Consider the following 17,322-nt stretch of genomic DNA (forward strand, 5'->3'; position numbering starts at 1 on the left):
TTGTACCTTCAGAGACAGAAGAGCAGAAGTACCTGCTCTTAATGCTGTGCTGTATGACTGATAGATTGCAAGCTGGCATACCACAAACTTAGAAGGGGAGAAACTACCATGTTTCCCATTCTCAGATTGCCAAAATTGAGGCTTTCCGAAGGCAGACCCAAGAGTGAATCCTGACTAGGTTAGAATAATAATGAACCACACCATAAAAGACTCAGTAACTGGGAAGAAAAAAAAAAAACAAAACCAGAATGGTAATCTCTTAGCACAATGGAATTGCTGGAGGGGACAAGATGACCAAAGGGGAAGGGAATAAGGTGTGGAAAGAGTACTTAAAGAGGACTTATTAAAAAATAAAATAATAAAGAAAAACAAAATAAAAAGAGAACTTATTATTACATATAAAGATTCTCTCTGGCAAAAAAAAATGGTTTCAGAATTTTAAAATTGAGTAGATGGACTGAACGGAGAGGATGATCACTGCAGAAACCATATTAGTGGTCTGAATGACAAGGGTGACAAGATCATTCAGTGGGGAAAGAACAGTCTTCTCAACAAATGATGCCAGAAAAATGGATATCCACATGTAAAAGAATGAAGTTGGACTCTTGTGCTATATAAAAAAATTAACTCAAAATGGATCAAAGACAAATATAATAGCTAAAGCTATAAACTCTTAGAAGAAAATATGGGGGGAAGGGTCTTCTTGTGGCAGTGGCAGCTCAAGAGCAGAGTATGAACTCTGGTGGCCAGAGTCATGGCAGGACAGGCATTAAGAAAGTTTCTTTCCCTCTTTGACCAAGTGTTGGTTGAAAGGAGTACAGCCAACTGCAACCGAAGGAGGCATTTTGCTTCCAGAAAAACCTCAAGGAAAACTATTCTCTCCCTCCCCCCCTCCTCCCCCCCTTTCTTTCTTTCTTTTCTTCCTTTTCTTTTTCTTTCTTTTCTTGGTTGATTTATTTATTTGAGAAAGAGAGCAAGCAGAGGGAGAGAATCTGAAGCACACTTCCTGCTGAGCACAGAGCCCAACACGGAACTTAGTCCCATGACCCTGAGATGACCTGAGCCAAAATCAAGAGTCAGAAGTTTAACTAACTGAGCCACCCAAGTGTTCCAAGGATTATTTCTTATTTAGAGATGGTAACATTCTCAGAAAGTATGTAGACTGATATAAATCATTATTGAGATGGCATTGTGTGAAGCTGCCCATTCCAGTGAAGTTATGAAATCTTTCATCATGCCTCTTTTATAATAACCTTAAAAAAAATTAGGGAAAAATCTTCATGTTACTGGATTTGGCAGTGATTTCTTGGGTATGACACCAAAAGCAATGGCAACAAAGAAAAAATAATTAAATTGAACTTTCATCAAAATTTAAAAGTTTAATGCATCAAAGGTCACTATCAAGAGAGTAAAAAGACATCCCACAGAATGGGAGAAAAGATTTTCAAATTATATATCTGATATAAGATTACTATCCAGAACACAGAAAGAACTGCAACCAACCACAAAAAAAGTGGGGGGGGGGGTGGGCAAAGAACTTAAACTGACATTTCTCCAAAGAAGTACACGGATGGCTAGTAAGCACACATGAAAAGTTGTTTGCCATTCTAGTCATTAGGGAAATGCAGATCAAAACCACAATGAGATACCACTTCACACCCATTAGGATTTTTTTTTTCTAAAAATGGGAATCATGTTGGCAAGGATGTAGAGAAATGAGAACCTGTGTTGCATTGCTGGTGAGGACATAAAATGGTGCAACCACTATGGAAAACAGTCTGGTGGCTCTTCACAAAGTTAAACATAGACTTACAATAAGATCCAGCAATTCCACTCCCAGAAAGCAGGGACCCAAACAGATAGTTGTGCACCAGTGTTTATAGGAGCATTATTCACAGCATCAAAAGGTGGAAAACGAGTCCATCAACAGGTGAATGAACAAAATGTGGAATGTACATACAATGGAATATTATTCAGCCATAAAGATGAATGAAATGTATGCTATAAGATGGATGAACCTTGGAGACATTATGCTGTGTGCAATAAATCAAGCACAAAGGGACAAATACTGTATGATTCCACATATTTGAGGTATCTAGAATAAGCAAATCCATGAAGATAGAAAGTAGAATAGAGGATACCAGGGCCAGGGAGACAGGAATGGAGAGTTATTTAAGGAGTATGGAGTCTGTTTAGGATGATAGCAAAGTTTTGGAAATAGTGGTGATGCTTACATAACACTGTAAAGGTACTTAATGCTGTTGTATTATATACTTAAAAATGGCTAAAATGGTAATTTTATATAAATTTTTACTGTCATAAGAAAATTAAGAGATAAAAATAATACTCTCAGTAACAAAAATGTTTAAGTGGCTAGGAATAAATCAGGCATTTTCTATATAAGACCTTTACAGAGAAAATTGAATGATATTAGAGAATTTCCAAATAAATGGAAGTATACTATGTTCACAGGATTCGGGGTTGTCAATTACCAGTTCTCAAATTAACCTATCAAATCAAAGCCATTCTAATCAAAATCTCAACAGTTTTCTGCAGTTGTGAAGCAGATTCTTAAATTTATATGGGAGATAAAAGGGCTTACAAATAGCAAAGTTGGGATCCCTGGATGGCTCAGTGGTTTAGCGCCTGCCTTTGGCCCAGGGCGTGATCCTGAAGTCCTGGGATCAAGTCCCACATCAGGCTTCCTCTGCCTGTGTCTCTGCCTCTCTCTCTCTCTCTCTCTGTCTCTCATGAATAAATAAATGAAATCTTAAAAAAAAAAATTGCAAAGTCAAGTTAAGACTTTTTCAAAATGAGGACATAGTGGAGGGCTTCTATCACCAGCATCACCTTTGGCTACAGAGCCACTGTAACTAAGATAGTGTGTAGTATTGGCCCAGACAAGCAGCTCAACCACTGAGATGGAACAGAGTCCAGAAATAGACTCACATCTATAGGAAACTTAACACAGAAAGACATTAAAAATCACTTGGTAAAACCTAGATTAATCAGTAAATGGTGCTAGGATTAGTTATTTTCCATGGGAACAACAGTATAATTAGATTGCTATTTCCTGCACCAAAGTATATTTCAGATGAATTAAAGACCTAGATGTGAAAAGGAAAACTTAATAGGAGAACATTTTTTACTTCACATTATGTAAGGATTTCTTTTTAAACTAGACACAAAAAACATAAGGAAAAAATAGAAATCTTTTACTACATTAAAATGTCTAAAAACTTCCTCTTATCCCAAGATACTCTTGTTTATAACAAAATGAAAAGACAAGTGGAGTGCCTGGCTGGCTGGCTGGCTCTCGCTTGAGTATGTGACTCTTAATCTAAGGGTCATGAGTTCAAGCCCCGCATTGGTTGTGAAGTATACTTTAAAAAAAAAAAAAAAAATGAAAAGACCAGTTACAGATTAAGACAATTGGGACAGATGTAGTAGATGAAAAATAGGGACATAGGAATTAAATAATTCTTACCAGTTTAGAGGTCAGAATAGTGGGTTTTGTTTTGCTTTGTTTTTTAATAAATAAATAAAGGAAAACCCAGAAAGAATAGTAACCCCTGGTGGAAGGCAAGGTACCAGCATGGGGGGCAGGAAGAGAGCTTTAGGATGCTTTGGGTGTCCTATAGCTTGTCCTCAATGGCAGATGTCCAGATGCATAGGCATAGAATTTCGTTAAGTTGTATTCTTAGGGGATACCTGGGTGGCTCAGCGGTATTTGAGCCTGCCTTTGGCCTGGGGCGTGATCCTGGAGTCCTGGGATCAAGTTCCACATCGGGCTTCCTACATGGAGCCTGCTTCTCCCTCTGCCTGTCTGTGTCTGTCTCTCTCTCTCTCTCTCTCTCTCTCTCTCTCTCTCTCTCCGTGTCTCTCATGAATAAATAAGTAAAAAATTTTTTAAAAATTGTATTCTTAGGATTTGTATGTTGTATCATATTAAAGTTAAAGCTTAATAAAAAATATTAGTGGGACATCTGAGTGGCTCAGTTATTTAAGCGTTTGACTCTGGATTTCGGTTCAGGTCATGATCCTAGTGTCCTGGGATGAAACCCCATGTCAGATTCCCTGCTGAGCAAGGGGTCCGCTTGTCACCCTCTCTCTCTGCCCCAACACCCCCCCACTCATGTGCTCTCCGTCTGAAATAAATCTTCTTTAAAAAAATATTAGTAAACATATATACCAGATTTGATATATATATCTGTGAAGAGAATTTTATAGTCTCTGAAAATGTCTATACTTTTTCATATCTTAACAAATGCTATGATAAAGATATACTGACCAACAAATTTTTTTAATGTCACAAAAAATACTTGGAAAAGTATGAAACATGCTCCTGACTAACCCTTTGATTCAAAATAAAAAACCCACAACTCTTTATTTTTAACAATTTAGATTGTTAATTTGATTGAGAGAATGACAGGGGTGGAGGTGGCAGGGCTGGCAGAGGGAGAGAATCCCAAGTAGGCTCTCTGCTGAGCATGAAGCCCAGTTCAGGGCTTGATCTTACAACCCTGAGATCATGACCTGAGCCAAAATCGAGTCTGAGGCTAGACTGAGCCACCCAGGAGCCATCCCCCAAAAATCTTAATAGTGAATAGGAAAGCATTTCTCTCTAAAACTCTACTGAAACTACTGACCTCAGAAAAATATATTGCCTGAAATGAATTTATTATTGAAAAGAGGCTAAAATAAAGGAACTCAGTACATACCAGAAATTAGAAAAATAAAAAATAAATCCAAAGAAATTTAAAAGTAGGAGATAAACTATAATTCATGAAATGGATTTTTAAAATAATAAATCTAAATTTGTTCCTCGTAAAACAAAATAAATTCCTTACTAGCCTGATGAGAGAACAAAAATCTAAGTGTCAGGAATGAGGAAGGAACCAACTACAGAGGAGGAAGAGATTGAAAAAAAATAAGACCCTTGTAACCCTGTGGAAATTTAAAACAATTGATTCCCCCTGCCCAAATTTTTTTTAAATAACCAGAGAATTTGGGGAGACCATTAAAAAACAAGGAAACCCGGAACAGAATAAGACATTTGATCATACAAAATTTTTAAGATTTTAATCTGGAGGGATCCCTGGGTGGCGCAGCGGTTTGGCGCCTGCCTTTGGCCCAGGGTGCGATCCTGGAGACCCGGGATCGAATCCCACGTCGGGCTCCCGGTGCATGGAGCCTGCTTCTCCCTCTGCCTGTGTCTCTGCCTCTCTCTGTGTGTCTCTCATGAATAAATAAAATCTTTAAAAAAAAAAAAAAAGATTTTAATCTGGAGAAATCTACCATATACTGTCAATGAACAGGTGGTATATTGTGATATATATTTGCATCCCATATGACCAACAAAGGATTAATAATTACAGGAAACAGAGCTCTTATGAATTTTTATGAGAAATGGAGAACCCAACAGAAAAATGACCAAAGGATGTGAATAGGCAAATCATAGAATATCTCCAAACAGCCAAGCCAGTAAAAACATAAAAAGGGGTCCAGGCCCTCCTCTGCCACAAAGTACAAATTAATGTAATAATAAGCACTTTTTGCCTCAGAGTGACAAAAAGTAGTAACATACAGTTGATAGGGATTCTGTAAAAATAGTACTCATACTTTAAACATAGAAATGTAGGACAGCCCCAGTGGCGGCGCAGTGGTTTAGTGCCACCTGCAGCCTGGGGTGTGATCCTGGGGACCTGGGATCGAGTCCCACGTACGACTCCCTGCATGGAGCCTGTTTCTCCCTCTGCCTGTGTCTCTGCCTCTCTGTGTGTGTGTGTGTCTCTATGAATAAATAAATAAAATCTTTAAAAAAACAAACAGAAGTGTGAATTAAATGTGTCTTTTAACGAGAACAACATGGTAATATCTATTATACCATAATTGTCTTCTTCAGACTAAAAAACTATACTCCTGGGACTCTTTCTTTTAGATAGATAAACACAAGTATGTTAGGATACATATACAGAGATGTTTATTGTAACATTATTTATAGTAAATAAAATAACCAAACTGGAAACACATTGAAAGTTTGGTAAGGGAATGATTGAGTAAATTTTGGTACATGCCTATGTGGACTGTTAAGTAGGCTTTAAAAATAGAGCTTTTTATTTTATTTTAAAGGGAGCTATTCTTGTGGCCTTTGGGGATTTTCATAATATTCTGTTGAGCTAGGAAAGCTAGATGCAGAGACGTGTATGTACTATAATCCTCTGGTAGAATAAACAATGCCCTAAACCTTGACCTCGTTTATGTGTGCAAGTATGCTTGTATATGATTCTGTGAACATGAAAGATGTTGACCAGGCATTAATGTTCATTATCTTAGAAAAAAAAGTAAGCTCCCCCCTGGGGAAAAAAAAAAGTATTTTTTATGGTCGGTGTTGAAGCAGCATTGTTAAACAACTTGTTGTATAAAACTGTGTGTTCTTACAGGGTCTAAACATGCATAGTTATCAATGAAGTAGGACCACTGGCTTCCACACCACCAGGGGGCACTGTTCACACTGCAGTCTGTCTACATGGTGCTCCCTGGAATTGCACAGTAGGACACCCCTGCATGAAAGGATGGTCGTTGAAAATTAGCGTGCTTGTCTCCAGGAATTATTTATGTAATCATAAAGATATTTTTACAGTAGTGAATAGGAAATACATTTTTCCCATAGCAGTACATTTTATGATTAGAGACAGCCAATGGTCCAAAGCAAAAAGAACAGCAGATCAGGATGTTGGAAACCTGAGTTTTGAGTTTGGACTAAGTAGTCTGATCTTTCTGAGCTTTATTTTACTTATCTGATAAATGGAGATCTTACTTACCTTACTACTTCTCAGAGCTGTTGGATGATCAAATGAGATATAATGGGAATTAAAATACTTTAATAGATGAGACATTTAAACATTGGGATTATATTCCCTGATCTAGATAGTGAACCTTTTAGAATAGGCTCTGTGACTAATTGACCTAACAGTCTCTTGCTCAATAAACATGTGCTAAATGTTAGACTCCCTTTATATGTAAAGTGACTGGATTTTTTTCAAGGTAAGATATAAGTGCTTTGCAAATAAATATTACAGAGACATCCTTATAAGTATTTTCCTACTACTTAAAAATATGACGCTTGGAGACTATATCTTGGGGTTTTTGTTACCAGATTGATGAGGTCCTGAGACAGGAAGACAAAGCTGAAGCGATGTCTGGCCATATTGATCAATTTCTGATAGCCACGTTCATGCAACTAAGACTCATCTACAATACACATATGGCCGATGAGAAATTGGAGAAAGATGAGATCATCAAGCTGTATAGCTGTATCATTGGCAACATGATTTCGGTAAGGCCACATCTGCAGAACATGAGCTTCCCTTCAGTCTCATCCTGTCTGGGTTCTAAAGCCTGAGTCAGTGTAGTTCCAGCAAGTCCCATGTCACTTACAGGGTTTTACATGTAATTTACTAGTTTCACTGGATGTTGGGTGACACTCCAGCTTGCCTTATTGTTCGGGTACAAAATAGAATGCTTACTTATATACTACCTAGAATTCTGCTTCCTGCCAGTGTCTTCATCAGGCGTGGTAGGCCCTGGCTGCATTGTCTCAGAAAACTGCTCACACTAAAAGTACTTTTGTAACAGGAAGGAAGGAAGCACTCCAGTTAATTTTGGCTATTTCTGGAGGTTTGAGGGAGTCTGATGATTTTTTTTTTTTCTCCAAATACTCTGAATTTTTTTTTTTTTTAAGATTTTATTTATTTGAGAGAGAAGAGCACAAGGGGGAGGGCGGGCAGGGGCAGAGAGAGAAGAAGCATGTTCCCCACTGAGCAAGAAGCCTGATGCAGGAGCTCAATACCAGGACCCCAGGATCATGACCTGAGCCAAAGTCAGACGCTTAACCATCTAAGCCACCCAGGTGCCCCTGAAGTTTTTAAAATACATAATTTTTTGCTAGAATGTGCCACCCACCTATGTTAGTGAACATATCTTCCTTGCTCTGTACACTGGGTTCCATACCGCTTTAACACAAGTATGATTGGATAGCTGTTTCAGATAGAGAGCCTCGCCCGGGAGGCCTCCACAGGGGTACTGAAAGACCTGATGCATGGCCTCATCACCTTAATGCTGGACTCTCGGATTGAAGATCTAGAGGAAGGACAACAGGTGATCCGCTCTGTGAACCTCTTGGTGGTGAAGGTGCTGGAGAAGTCAGACCAGACCAATATCCTGAGGTATAACTATAATCTCACCATTAGAGCTTGGAACAACCTCTTTTGTCTACCCATGGAAACCAAAGTCACTCGACCAATTAGAACTTTAGGTTTGCCTAGTTAAGTTGATTTATTACTCTTCCCTTCCTCATGAACCAAAAAAGAGTTCCAACCTAAGATAGCAGTTAAAACTAGTAACAACTCAGTAGGCCAGCCAGCATAGTGAGTTTTCTAGAATAGGACTGTAGTGTTTGTTGGTTACCTTGCCCTTTCATGTACGCTTCAGGTGCATTTCTTTCTTAGCGACCAGTGACAGTGAAAAGTAGAGTAAGGACTTTCCCATTTGCCTTGTGGTAACAGGAAGCTTAAAAGACTGGTTTATTTTCTTCACAGCTGAATATCAGGCAATCAGAGATGGTCCTGATCCATGTGCTCTCAGTTTATTAGGTGGATACAGAATATTTACACTTGGCCTTTCAATTACTGATTTTAATTGGAATGCATGTTTGAAACTTATTAATGCTGTTGTATTGGGATGTTTTTTCTAGTGCCCTACTTGTTTTGCTCCAAGACAGCCTGCTAGCAACAGCCAGTTCTCCCAAATTCTCAGAGCTTGTTATGAAGGTAAAGTGCAAATAATTTGATCTCTTTTCTGTCAAAGATGGAATACTTTGTTAAAGTATGGGGAAAGAGGGATTGAAAGTAAGACGTAGAGTTAAATCAACCAAGGCACAACTGAAAAATATACTTGGTCTCCAGTTTACACCCCAAGCCCAAGCCTAAACAGTTCTTGGCCTCAAACAGTTAAAAGGGAAAGACAACTGTCCTTAAAAGCAAAAGACAATTAGTTTCATGAGACAAATTTTATTCCTTTTTTTGGGAAATAGATATGTATAGCCCTCTTTGATAGAAGACCCCGGATGAACATTTCAGTACCGCTGTAATATTTTGTTATTACACTGTAATAGATTTTGTCTCCTTGGAGTAGATTTGGTTAAGCTGTATGAACTACTCTACTTTCAGGCCCCACACCCAGTTCTCCATATCTTCTCACCATTTAAGGCCCATCTCCAGGCAGTGGGAGGGAGGTGTGGGGATGATTACATGGATGTAATCACACACTAACCAGTGACATGCTTGGAGTGAAATTGTTCATGTTTTAGCAGCTGAACTCAAAAGACATGGTGTTGTTCCACACTTATTTCTCTGACTGCCTTTCAGAAGTGACCCCAGAGCCTAGGGCAGGTGAATGGTGACAGGAATTATCTTTATTCTTTAGCCACGCTTGCTAACTTTTGTTTCTTTTTTCAATAGTGTCTCTGGAGAATGGTTCGACTCTTGCCTGATACCATCAACAGCATTAATCTGGACAGAATTCTTCTGGACATACACATTTTCATGAAAGTCTTCCCCAAAGAGAAACTGAAGCAATGCAAAAGTGAATTTCCCATAAGGACCCTAAAGACACTGCTGCACACATTATGCAAATTAAAAGGGCCCAAGGTAAGTGAGAACAGCAGCTGGTCCCTGAGAGAGCTTGAGGAGAACTTCATGGATATGGCATCACCATCATCTGAATCTGCATGTGTCTCCCTCAGATCCTAGACCACCTAACAATGATTGACAACAAGAACGAGTCTGAGCTGGAGGCCCACCTCTGCCGGATGATGAAGCACAGCATGGACCAGACAGGGAGCAAGTCTGATAAGGAAACAGAAAAGGGAGCATCTCGAATAGTAAGTGTCCTGACTGAGGGTGGTGATCTTGTCAGAGGCATAAGCACTAAAGCCCACCCTCTCAGGGTCTAAGGTGAAGGCTCGGGGATGGGGCCAGTTGCTGTCCTGCTGCTGTGCTGTGACCATTTCCATCTTGAAGTTTCCAAATATGAACTAGTTATAATGGTGTGGTTACCACACAACCAAAGGTTGTCAGGTAAATCCACTGTGAGCTCTACTTAAGAAGAAAGGGGCCAGGTCCTTTCTCGCCAATTTAGTTGAAAACCTTCGACTGGAGGCATTTAGTGACCAGAATGTTAGGGTTTTTTGCTGCAGACATGGGTGCTGTTACCACAGGAACATTCCAGTAAGTCTGGATTTTGAGACCTCTTCAGTTCTTATCCAGTTGTGGGTTCCTGATTAATAACTCAAGTCTAGCCAGTCCTTTGTGTCTTTCAACCACAGGATGAAAAATCATCAAAGGCCAAAGTGAATGATTTCTTAGCTGAGATTTTTAAGAAGATTGGCTCTAAGGAAAACACTAAAGAGGTGAGAGGGGAAGGGGTGAGCCAAGCAGGCATTTGCTTAAGGGAGAAGAGTCACCGACTAATGTCTCCCCCCTCTTCCTTTTTCTTGGTAACCAGGGCCTAGCAGAGTTGTACGAATATAAGAAGAAATATTCAGATGCTGACATTGAACCATTTCTGAAAAATTCCTCCCAGTTCTTCCAGAGTTATGTTGAGAGAGGCCTTCGGGTGATTGAGATGGAGAGGGAGGGCAAAGGCCGCATTCCCGCATCTACAGGTATGGCTTCCTCCAGTGGCTACAGGAAGGAGCTCAAAATAGCTCCCAGCTCTGGAACTAGAGGTTTTGATTGGTTTAAATTTATACCTATGCTCCTCGGTACTTGCTGGTCACCAGTGGTGTTTACGTTGCTGCAACAGTGGCCAACTCTGTCACCTGACTTGACCCATCGCCAGTGTTTGACAAGGGCAGTGCTCCTTGTCCTTGAAACCACTTCTGCCCTGTACTTCCGGTTGTCCCTGTTCTCTTGGTTTCTTCCTACCTGGCCTTCCTGGCCTCTTCCTACTTGGCCTCTCTGATTCTTCCTCTCCCTGAACTCTTACTGTTGGCGTTCCACAGGCTTCAGTCTGCAACCATTCCTCCAAAACCTGCTCCGTTAGCGTTCTCCTCCATCTCAGATGATGGCACCTCCGTTGCTTAGACCCAAAGCCTTTCTTTCAGTCATGTCTTCCCCTCAGTCAGGAAATCTTTTGGCTCTGCCTGCAAACCATGTGCAGAATCCTCACACACTTCTCATGACCTTCACTGCCACTTCCTTGGCATGAGTATCATCATCTCTCACCTGGTTTGTGGCACTGTTCTCCTGCTTCTACTGTGTCTTCCCATAATTCTTTCCATTCATAGCATCAAAACAATGCTCCTCCAACATTTTCCAAAGGCTCTATCTCAGCAAAAGCAAAAGGCCTTACAGAGGCCTACAAGGGCCTACATTATAAGGCCCCTTGACCCCTCTAGAGCTACATCTCCTGCCACTCGCTCTGACTCCTGTTCCACTCCAGCCCCCACTGGCCTCCTTGCTGTTTTGGAACATACCAGGCATGCACCTGCTTGGGGCTTTGCAACAGCTGTTTCTTACATGTAGAATGCTCTTCCCCAAGATAGCCTTGTAACTAGTCCTTTCTTCCTTCAGATCTTTGTTCAAACACCAGTCTCAGACCTTTCTTAAAATTTGCATCCTACCCCCCAACCCCTTGATCAAACATATGGTATATCCATATGTAGCATGCCATCCATATGTAGACATTCTGCTCATTACACCTCAAGGAAAAGACTATTAAATCTTGAAGAAGCATAATTTCAGGTGTTAAAAACAAAAGAAAAATAACACAACTGAAGTTTCAGCCTAGCAAGATACATGGTGAGAGGGAACCTGATTAGAATCTGAAAACAACAAAGGAGCACGGTTTTATAGGCAAACAAATTCAAGACGGTAAGAGTGGGAATTTCAGGGATCCCAAAAGAACTAAATGTGGGACGTGAGAGCTCTACTCTGGATGGTGACGGGGGTCTTTCTTTTTGGTTTTAAAGTTTTTTTGTTTTGTTTTGTTTTTAATTTACTCATGAGAGGCAGAGACACGGGCAGAGGGAAAACAGGCTCCCCACAAGGAGCTTGATGCGAGACTGGATCCCGGACCCTGAGATCACGCCCTGAGCTGAAGGCAGATGCTCAACCGCTGAGCCACTCAGGCATCCCAGAGGTCTTTCTTTTGGTTTAAGGTTCTTGACAGCTCTTTTCTTTCTTTCTTTTTTTTAAATTTATTTGAGCGAGATACAGCATGAGCAAGGTGGGAGACAGAAAACTAAGCTCCCCCCTGAGCAGGGAGCCCAATGTGGGGCTTGATCCCAGGACTCCAGGATCATGACCTGAGCCGAAGGCAGACATTTAACCAATTGAGCCACCCAAGTGCCCCAATAGCTGTTTTCTAAAATTGACATCTCCAGGGTCTGCTGTTTGTCTCTAGCTCCTGTGAGCAGTAATTTGCAGACACTGACTTTTTCACTATAGGGGAGTAATGTTTCACTTTAACATTAGGATGAGCGGGGGATCCCTGGGTGGCGCAGCGGTTTGGCGCCTGCCTTTGGCCCAGGGCGCGATCCTGGAGACCCGGGATCGAATCCCACGTCGGGCTCCCAGTGCATGGAGCCTGCTTCTCCCTCTGCCTTTGTCTCTGCCTCTCTCTCTCTCTGTGACTATCATAAATGAATAAAAAAATTTAAAAAAAAAAAAAAAAAAAAACATTAGGATGAGCGGGATCCCTGGGTGGTTCAGCGGTTTAGTGCCTGCCTTAGGCCCAGGGCGTGATCCTGGAGACCCAGGATCGAGTCCCACATCAGGCTCCCTTCATGGAGCCTGCTTCTCCCTCTGCCTGTGTCTCTGCCTCTCTCTGTGTGTGTCTTTCATGAATAAATAAAATAAATCTTAAAAAAAAAAAAAAAAGGATGAGCTTTCATTCCTGTCATTCAGAAGTACCTGTTGAATGCCTGCTGTGTGGCAGGCAGCAAACAGACAAAAACCTCTGCTGGTAAATAAAATCTTAAAAAGGGATCCCTGGGTGGCTCAGTGGTTTAGCGCCTGCCTTTGGCCCAGGGCGCGATCCTGGGGTCCCGGGATCGAGTCCTGTGTCAGGCTCCCTGCATGGAGCCTGCTTCTCCCTCTGCCTGTGTCTCTGCCTCTCTCTCTCTCTCTCTCTCTCTCTCTCTCTCTCTCTCTCTCTCTCTCTCTATCATGAATAAATAAATAAATAAATCTTTTTTAAAAATGGGGCTCCTGGGTGGCTCAGTCGGTTAAGCCTCTGCCTTTGGCTCAGATCATGATCTCAGGGTCCTGGGATCGAGGCCGTATCTGGCTCCCTGTTCAGTAGGGAGTCTGCTGCTCCCTCTGCCTCTGTCCCCATTCGTGCTCACTGTTCTCTCTTGTGCTCTCTCTCAAATAAGTAAAATCTTTAAAAAGCAAACAAAAAACTCTGCTAGAATTTAAAGTCCACAAGGGCAGAGACAGACACGAACAGTTCACCTAACAACTGCTGTACTGCATGGCATGTTAGAGGAGGTAAGCGGACATACCATGGTTTGCTTGATCGAGGTAGGAGCCCCTTTTCTCACTTCTGCAGCCCTTTCTGGTGACATCCGACATCTGACTGATACTTTGGGCCTAAATAGGACATTTGCAGCACAAGCGTGTGACCCCACTGATTGTGGAGTGGTTGCATGTGGAGAGTATTCAGACACCCATCACTACTGTCTCTCACTCCCTTTCTCATTCATGGGCACCTGGTCAGAGTATCCTCCACATGTTTACATTAAGGATTTCTTTTTTTCCTGTAGAGTAACCTGCTGCTCTTCGGTTTACCATAAGGCAGTTTTTCTTCCCAAGATCTTACCTTTTTGGCTTATATAATGCGTTTTGATACTAATTTGGGTGTTTAAAATGCCTAAGTTTTGTGATTGTACCTTCTCAAAATTTCAAGAACTGGTGGATGGATTTTTCTGGTTCTTCCCCTCTGCTGCCAGAATCTTGTTCTCCATGCTGGGAGTGACCTGTTAGCCCGTTCCTGTCCCTCTCTTTTATGTTTGTTGGACACCTGCATTTCTGCCTCTTCCCCATGAACACACTGTGGCCTTGAGCTCCTTGCTGTCTTCCCTGGTTTTGAATAAGCACTTCCCTCTGTGTATCACCTGGTCCAAACCTAGTCTAATTGTTGCCAACATGTAAAGTCCTGAGGTTCTTCAGCTGGACACCGTAGCATAGGCTTTTGGATTCCCCAGGTCAGTGGCAGGATGACAGAGTACAACCCCCCTCCCCCACACCGCACATATCCAAGGTGTAGACAGGCAGCCCAGCCTATATTCTGCTCTTCTCTGTTGTCTCTTCAAGTTCTCGCTCAGCTTGTCTTGGGTATTTCAGAGCCCCTTTTACCACCAACTCCAGAGGAACTCCTGTGGCTTCTTTAGTCCTTACAGTGGTGATATCCAAGCCCCAAGATCTTTCCTGTGGAGGCAGGTTAACTGGGCAGTCTAGAAGGGGACATGTGTACATTTGAGTGTCCTTTCCACATTTCATCTCTAGGCATCTCCCCTCAGACGGAGGTCTCGTGTATGCCCGCTCCCACAAGCACAGTGTCCTCCATAGGTAACACCAATGGAGAGGAGGTGGGACCGTCCGTCTACCTGGAGAGGCTCAAAATCCTCCGACAGCGATGTGGTCTGGACAATACGAAGGTAGGCCTCGGTCCTTTGGGTGGGTCAAGGCCAGGCCGACCCCTGCTGCTCCTGAGCTTCAGACCGACCCGCTTTGCCAACTGTGTCCTTCTCTCCACAGCAGGACGAGCGGCCCCCGCTGACCTCTCTGCTCTCCAAACCAGCAGTCCCCCCCGTTGCCTCTTCCACGGACATGCTGCACAGCAAACTCTCTCAGCTCCGGGAGTCCCGGGAGCAGCACCAGCACTCAGACCTGGATTCTAACCAGACTCACTCTTCAGGAAGCGTGACCACGTCCTCGTCCTCCACAGCCAACATTGACGACTTGAAAAAGAGACTGGAGAGAATAAAGAGCAGCCGCAAGTGAAGTGGCCCCGGCCACGTGCCCCGCAGCTCCAGCTCACTCAACTCGGGGTCCTCCTGGTCACCGGGGCTCGGCGGGCCTGGCACACAGACTGCCTGGATGTGCCCGCTGCGGGCCTCCCACGCACTCCGCTGCTCCGCCAGCGTCCTGCCTCTGGAAGACTGTCTGTGTCGTAGTTTAGTGTACAGACTTGTAAACAGCTGCCCTCCGCTCAGCTCCGACTAGTCTCCATAGCCTTGGTCTTTTATTTCTAACTGCTCATTTGTAAAGTTGTCCTGATCTTTCCTAGCTTTTAACTATTAGAAACTCTTGACTAGTTTTCCTTTTGAGTCCGTGAGCTCTTCTCCCTGTAGCCCCAAAGGGTCACTGTATTCTGTATGAATGCATGGCATGATACAACTAATTTAAGAGTCTTTTATAAATAAAGTTTGCATTAACTAGAACAGTCTCCCAAGATGCTCCTGCCTGGGCAGCTCTGTCATCTGTCCTTGGGACCGGCCAGCCAGCAGCCAAACATGAGTAAGTCCTGCTTAAGGAGCACCGCCTTGTATGGGCGCACAGCCTTGTGCTTCTACCCTGAGTAGGAGCGATGCCTTGTTCCTGCCTTCCGCTTGCAGCTTCCAGGGGGTTCTGGTCATGGCTTCCTCCCATCAGCCCTATGGCTCCCGGGGCTCCCAGGCTTCCTGCCGCCTTGCATGTGACCTGGGGCCCAGGCCAGGCAGCAGTGCCTTCCACACAGACGCTGGACTTGGGGGCTCTGACTGAAGGAGGATGAGGGTGCTCAGGAGCTCCCCGCCTGGTTTTGGGGCCTGAGTTGAGACCCATTGTTTGCTTCCCACTCAGGCTGAGTGAGGACCAGAAAGTGAACAGAGGAGTCACATCCAGGATAAATCCGCCAGGATCTCCCTCCATAGTCAGAAAAACTCCTCAGGACCAAGAGGCTCTGGATAAAGATGGGCAACCACAAGGGTCAAGGAATTCTTCTAGACTGTCTTACTCAGCTGGCACTCAAGAAACAAAAGGTTGACAGAAAGTGATTGATTCTAGTCATGTTTCTCAGGTGGCCCCTGTGCTGCCTGAAATCACCCCCCCCCCCCCCCCCCCGCCTGCCTTTCCGTGAAGCAGGAATGTGGAAGTAGGCATTCTGGAAAGAAGATGGAGGAGTTCATTTAGCTGCTATGCTAGGACAACATGTGTGGAGAGAGTGCCTGGGTCCGGAACTTGCAGAGCTTACAGCTGTGTTGGAGGGAAGCCATCTTGAGAACCTGCACCCTTGTTTCAAAAGCGGGGCCAGAATATTCTAATTCTTAATCCCTGTGCTTCCCCCCCCTCCACCCCCCCCACTGTGGTTAAAGCTCTGGGCTGCCGAGGTCCTGCAGATGCACTGAATCCCCAGTTTTTACCCTGATTCTTGGCCAGAACCAAGTAACAAGGGCAGAGAACTCAGAGGTCTGATCTCTGTTCCTTGATGTATTGAAAAATGGGAAAGGAAAACAAAGGGGGAGGGAAGTGGGTAAAAGTGTCTACTTCCGTCCCTTCCCATGTTACCCCATGAAGTTTAAAGATCTTGGTCGGAAGATTCAAGGCCAAGAGGTAATCATGGCGGCATCCATGCTCTTCCCCCACCTCACCCCCAAGCTCAGGGATGAAGGTACCTTCAACACAGTCCTCCAGAGAATTATCCAGTGATCAGCATTTCGTGCCAGCTGAAACAATGTGGCACCTGTAGCACTGTGGTGCCTTGCTCCCAAGTCATGAAGGTACCTAACAGAAATGGCAGGAGGCCGAGGTGCAGCCGGAAACGGGGGAGCCCTGGAAGGGCAGCAGTGTGTCAGAGCCGCACCCCCTCAGCCAGTAGCAACCTCGAAGGATGCGCTGACGGGGCAGCTTTAGGTTCTGTGACTCTTAGGACTTTTATATTTGTCCCTACCCTTTATGAATCCACTTATGCACACCCTCTAGGTCCCATTTCTTAGCAGTTATAGACCTGAGCAACTGGCTTCTCAATGGAAGTAGAAATTCCAGGAAGCAACAGCTGCACCAGCATACCATCTGTAGGCACCAGAGGAGGGAAGTAGGAATGCTGCCATACCAGGCAGTAGTGAGAATAAAAGCAGCGGTGACTTATGGGCAGCTTACCAGGTATTGGGCATTTTGCCAAGTACATTCTGTGAATTACCTAATTTAATCCTCAAGACTTTATTAGATAATGTCCTTCTGTACATTTTATATGTAAGGAAACAGGCTCGAGGTA

The 17,322-nt window shown here is 43.3% G+C and overlaps 1 protein-coding gene across 5 annotated transcripts in view; it reads left to right on the forward strand.

Moving 5' to 3' along the window:
• CKAP5 (cytoskeleton associated protein 5) overlaps window positions 1–15,511 on the forward strand; it is a 108,959-nt gene extending 93,448 nt beyond the window's left edge. For 2 of the 5 annotated variants that reach the window (XM_055312178.1, XM_055312181.1), the window contains exons 36-44: window positions 7,160–7,339; window positions 8,041–8,228; window positions 8,756–8,831; window positions 9,522–9,710; window positions 9,806–9,943; window positions 10,388–10,471; window positions 10,567–10,726; window positions 14,574–14,725; window positions 14,826–15,511. In XM_055312178.1, the coding sequence (XP_055168153.1) occupies window positions 7,160–7,339; window positions 8,041–8,228; window positions 8,756–8,831; window positions 9,522–9,710; window positions 9,806–9,943; window positions 10,388–10,471; window positions 10,567–10,726; window positions 14,574–14,725; window positions 14,826–15,071 (1,413 nt within the window). In that variant the 3' untranslated portion in view covers window positions 15,072–15,511. The remainder of the gene's footprint in view (window positions 1–7,159; window positions 7,340–8,040; window positions 8,229–8,755; window positions 8,832–9,521; window positions 9,711–9,805; window positions 9,944–10,387; window positions 10,472–10,566; window positions 10,727–14,573; window positions 14,726–14,825) is intronic. The other 3 variants (XM_055312187.1, XM_055312192.1, XM_055312200.1) reach the window with 3 other exon arrangements.
• The last annotated feature ends 1,811 nt before the right edge of the window (window positions 15,512–17,322 follow it).

The sequence above is a fragment of the Nyctereutes procyonoides genome, unplaced genomic scaffold, assembly GCF_905146905.1.
Source record: "Nyctereutes procyonoides isolate TBG_1078 unplaced genomic scaffold, NYPRO_anot_genome, whole genome shotgun sequence".
NCBI classification, from domain to species: Eukaryota; Metazoa; Chordata; class Mammalia; order Carnivora; family Canidae; genus Nyctereutes; species Nyctereutes procyonoides.